Below are 3,428 nucleotides of genomic sequence, written 5' to 3' on the forward strand. Positions count from 1 at the left end.
TAGAAATGATATATTTAAAAAAGTATTGTTTACATAAAGATATTAATTTGGCTGGAAATGGTTTGTGGGTCTCTGCTAGTATATATTAAAACATATTTGTGTCAAATCAAAAATGGTGTGAATCAATCTTGTTGGCAAATAGTATAAATTAAATAAAATATCGGCATATTTCTAGACACTAAATCCAGGGCACAAATCAACTATTAAAATTTAAACTATTTAATTTGGCTTTGGATTATTTCAAATTCTCAATACGTAACAGAAAATATTTAATAAAATTGGATAAGATTATTTGTTCAGCTCAAAGAATGAGTATTTGTATTAAATATATTGCCATAACAGTTGTACAGATAGCACACCTCAATAACTTATGTTTACATTATTACAAGTAGGTATTTAAAGATGGCATAATATATTGTAATCTAATAATATCACAAATTTTAAACTTAACATCACAGAAAAAGTAAATTTAACTTGTCATTTTATGTTCCATGGAAAAATTGGGTATGACACATTATTACTATAACCATGCAGAACACAAAATTGTTACTTTTAAATTGACATTTTCATATGTTGACCAGCCAATGAAATTTATACAACAGTATACTGACACACTATACTTTTTTTTTTTTACACCATAAAATTAGCTAAGCCTAAAGTAGTTTTGCTAAATAATGTGAAAAACATTGTGTACATTTTCAAGAATAAAACTTAGATTTAGTGACTAAAAATGACTAAATCACCAGAAAACTTTGTTCATTCAACACAATGTTTCAACTTCAATTTCTTCATAGTAACTTACACAGCTAAGTCAGCTGAGCCAGTGTTCAATCCTCTACCAAGATGAGCTTACATGGAAACTGGAGTTTTTAAATTTTTCTGGAAAGTTCACCATTTTTATTTAAGTGAATGATTCTATACTCCAGTATTTACTACTTTACACTGAAACTCATATATTTCAGCTTATTTTTTATGTAAACTTCAGAATACTTTTTAAGCACAATCTTCATTTTTTCATCCAATCTAGGCTAAACACTAAAGTTATTGAAAAAACAAAGAGCTATCAAAACTGTTTTTCTCACCTCATTCTCATGGCTACTTCCCATCACATAAAAATAGAGGTCAACGTTGCTTCTATAGATACTGGTCATCCCATCAAGCATGATGATCTCAGCTATTCTCAAAAAATATAAAACAATAAAAATCTGAATAACTGTTCCCTAATGAATAGAAAATTTATAAGTAGGTTTGACTTTTTTTTTTTTTCATAAAGTATGTTTAAGATAAAATCTTGGAAAAAAAGTATTATATATTTGGATTAAATAAATAAACCAACATATTCCATAAGAGCTACAATTAACTGCCTCTTCCCTTCATGTGCAATTTAACTCTTCCCTTCTGGTGTATTATAAATAGTGTTTGAATGCCTCTTGTGCTAATGTAACTTATTATCAACCATAATAAGTGTCTTCTTTATAGCTAAACATAAAAATCACACAAATATTAAGCCTTACTACTACTTGCTCACCGTGTTCAAATCACATTTCTTAAGTTTCCTTAACTCTTGTAGCATATGTTTAGACTACTTTGTGAACATTAAATTTGGATACTTACTCCACATACATTATACACATATATATATATATATGTTTGCATATATTTTAATTGGTAAAGATCTAGGCTTCATAGGTTTATCATTATTTTTTTTAAAGTTCTTTTCAGTGTAATATCAAATGAAACACCAATGAAAAGCTGTAAACAAAGAAAAGCTTTTCATTTGTATTTTCTTGCTAAATTGCCAAAATCAAATAGACGCACTTGTTATTATTATGTATTAGAATTCTTTCTACTATTACTATTCTTTTGTTTTTAGTTTACTTCATGTTCAAATAATAATAATAGTAAATCTCTTTTAACAGTAACTAACAAGAGATTTTTAATCAAGGTGCCTAGGCCTTTGTGATAATGGTACACTTCTGTTAGGGTGAAATAAGGGTTAGAATCCCATGAGGAAATCAAGAAAACAAAAAACAAAATCAAAAAACAGTCTCTTTGAAAGAAAATATATAAATAGGTAAGAGTTTAAATTCATTGTATATTATTGTTTGGATTGGCAAAAACAAGTGCTGGTACACATAAAAGTGGGATAAATGGGGGTAAAGAAAAAGTGGAGGCATACACTTACATATATATTTTTGATTATGATATGTAGTGCTGGTATGCAACTCTTTGGAATATAGAAATGCCAGTATTGCATACCAGTGTCCCCCCTTCTAAGTTCCGCGGTCACACAATAATCAATCAAGTGCCGTGCTCTTCATTATTCCAGCCATGCATATCCTCAGTAATGGTGAGGAGTCTCAACACGTTGATGGCCTTAATGACCCTGGTAGTCGATAAGCCTAAAGCCCAAATAACCAATTGGTAGCATTGCAAAGCAGCCTAATACTTCAACAGGGTCTAAAAATATCCACGCCCTAAAAATAAAAAATTGTAGTGCACATCCTCACACTGCCTTGATACTGGTGCACATGGATTGAAAAAATTAGAGGAAACATTGCAGCATACCAGCTCATTTCAAGCACTGCTGTATGCTATTCACTAGTAACATTTTTACATGTTGCAAACTTGCACACTTGTCAAGCTTTTGTGATGTGAGTTTATAAATCATATAAAGTTTTTACTTATACAAAAAGTCATTAACACTACATCACTTAATTTCAAATAGGTTAACTCTTTTATCAAACTATCATTAACATTGCATCACTTGGAAAAGAGTTAACCTATATGAAAAAGTGATGCAGTGTTAATGATAGTTTGACGGTTTCATATAGGTTAACTCTTTTGTCAAACTATCATTAACATTGCATCACTGGGTTTCATATAGGTTAACTCTTTTATCAAACTATTCAATAGTGAATTTTAATTTTTCAATATTTTACATAGTTTGCTATTTTAACCCTTTTGCTATGGGTGGGTAGATTCCACCCAGCCCGTATCCTCCAAAGTAACCATAAAGCACTTATACTGTAACAATTAAAATGTACATGTGTCTTCACGATATTTTGCAATTATCAGAAAATATTATAAGGCATTCACAGACAAAAGATCAGATTATTAAATTAAGTTTTAACATTTTGTAATTAATTATTTGTTCATGCATTTTTTTATTTTTGAATGTTGACTACTCAACATGCAAAGTAATTTTGATTGTAAGATTAAAAAATACTTTTATGCATCAGAAAATTGCCAAATTGTCTGAAATGAAAGAGGCATAATTTATATTTATTTCCTAATTTTTTATGGTGGTTACAAGATTGGTCAAATCTACCAAACCCATACAGATATTCATTGATGAAAATAACAGATAAAATATAAAGTTTTTCTTAAGAAACATTTGATACCTATCTGGACATTACAAAGGTTTT

At 29.2% G+C, this 3,428-nt stretch overlaps 1 protein-coding gene across 1 annotated transcript in view; it reads right to left on the reverse strand.

Moving 5' to 3' along the window:
• Positions 1-3,428, reverse strand: part of LOC106459437 (coatomer subunit zeta-1-like) — a 19,945-nt gene that overhangs the window by 7,494 nt on the left and 9,023 nt on the right. Inside the window, exon 4 of the mRNA XM_013919056.2 lies at positions 1,083-1,174. Within this exon, the coding sequence (XP_013774510.1) occupies positions 1,083-1,174 (92 nt within the window). The remainder of the gene's footprint in view (positions 1-1,082; positions 1,175-3,428) is intronic.

The sequence above is a fragment of the Limulus polyphemus genome, unplaced genomic scaffold (genome assembly GCF_000517525.1).
Source record: "Limulus polyphemus unplaced genomic scaffold, Limulus_polyphemus-2.1.2 Scaffold607, whole genome shotgun sequence".
In the NCBI taxonomy this organism is placed as follows: Eukaryota; Metazoa; Arthropoda; class Merostomata; order Xiphosura; family Limulidae; genus Limulus; species Limulus polyphemus.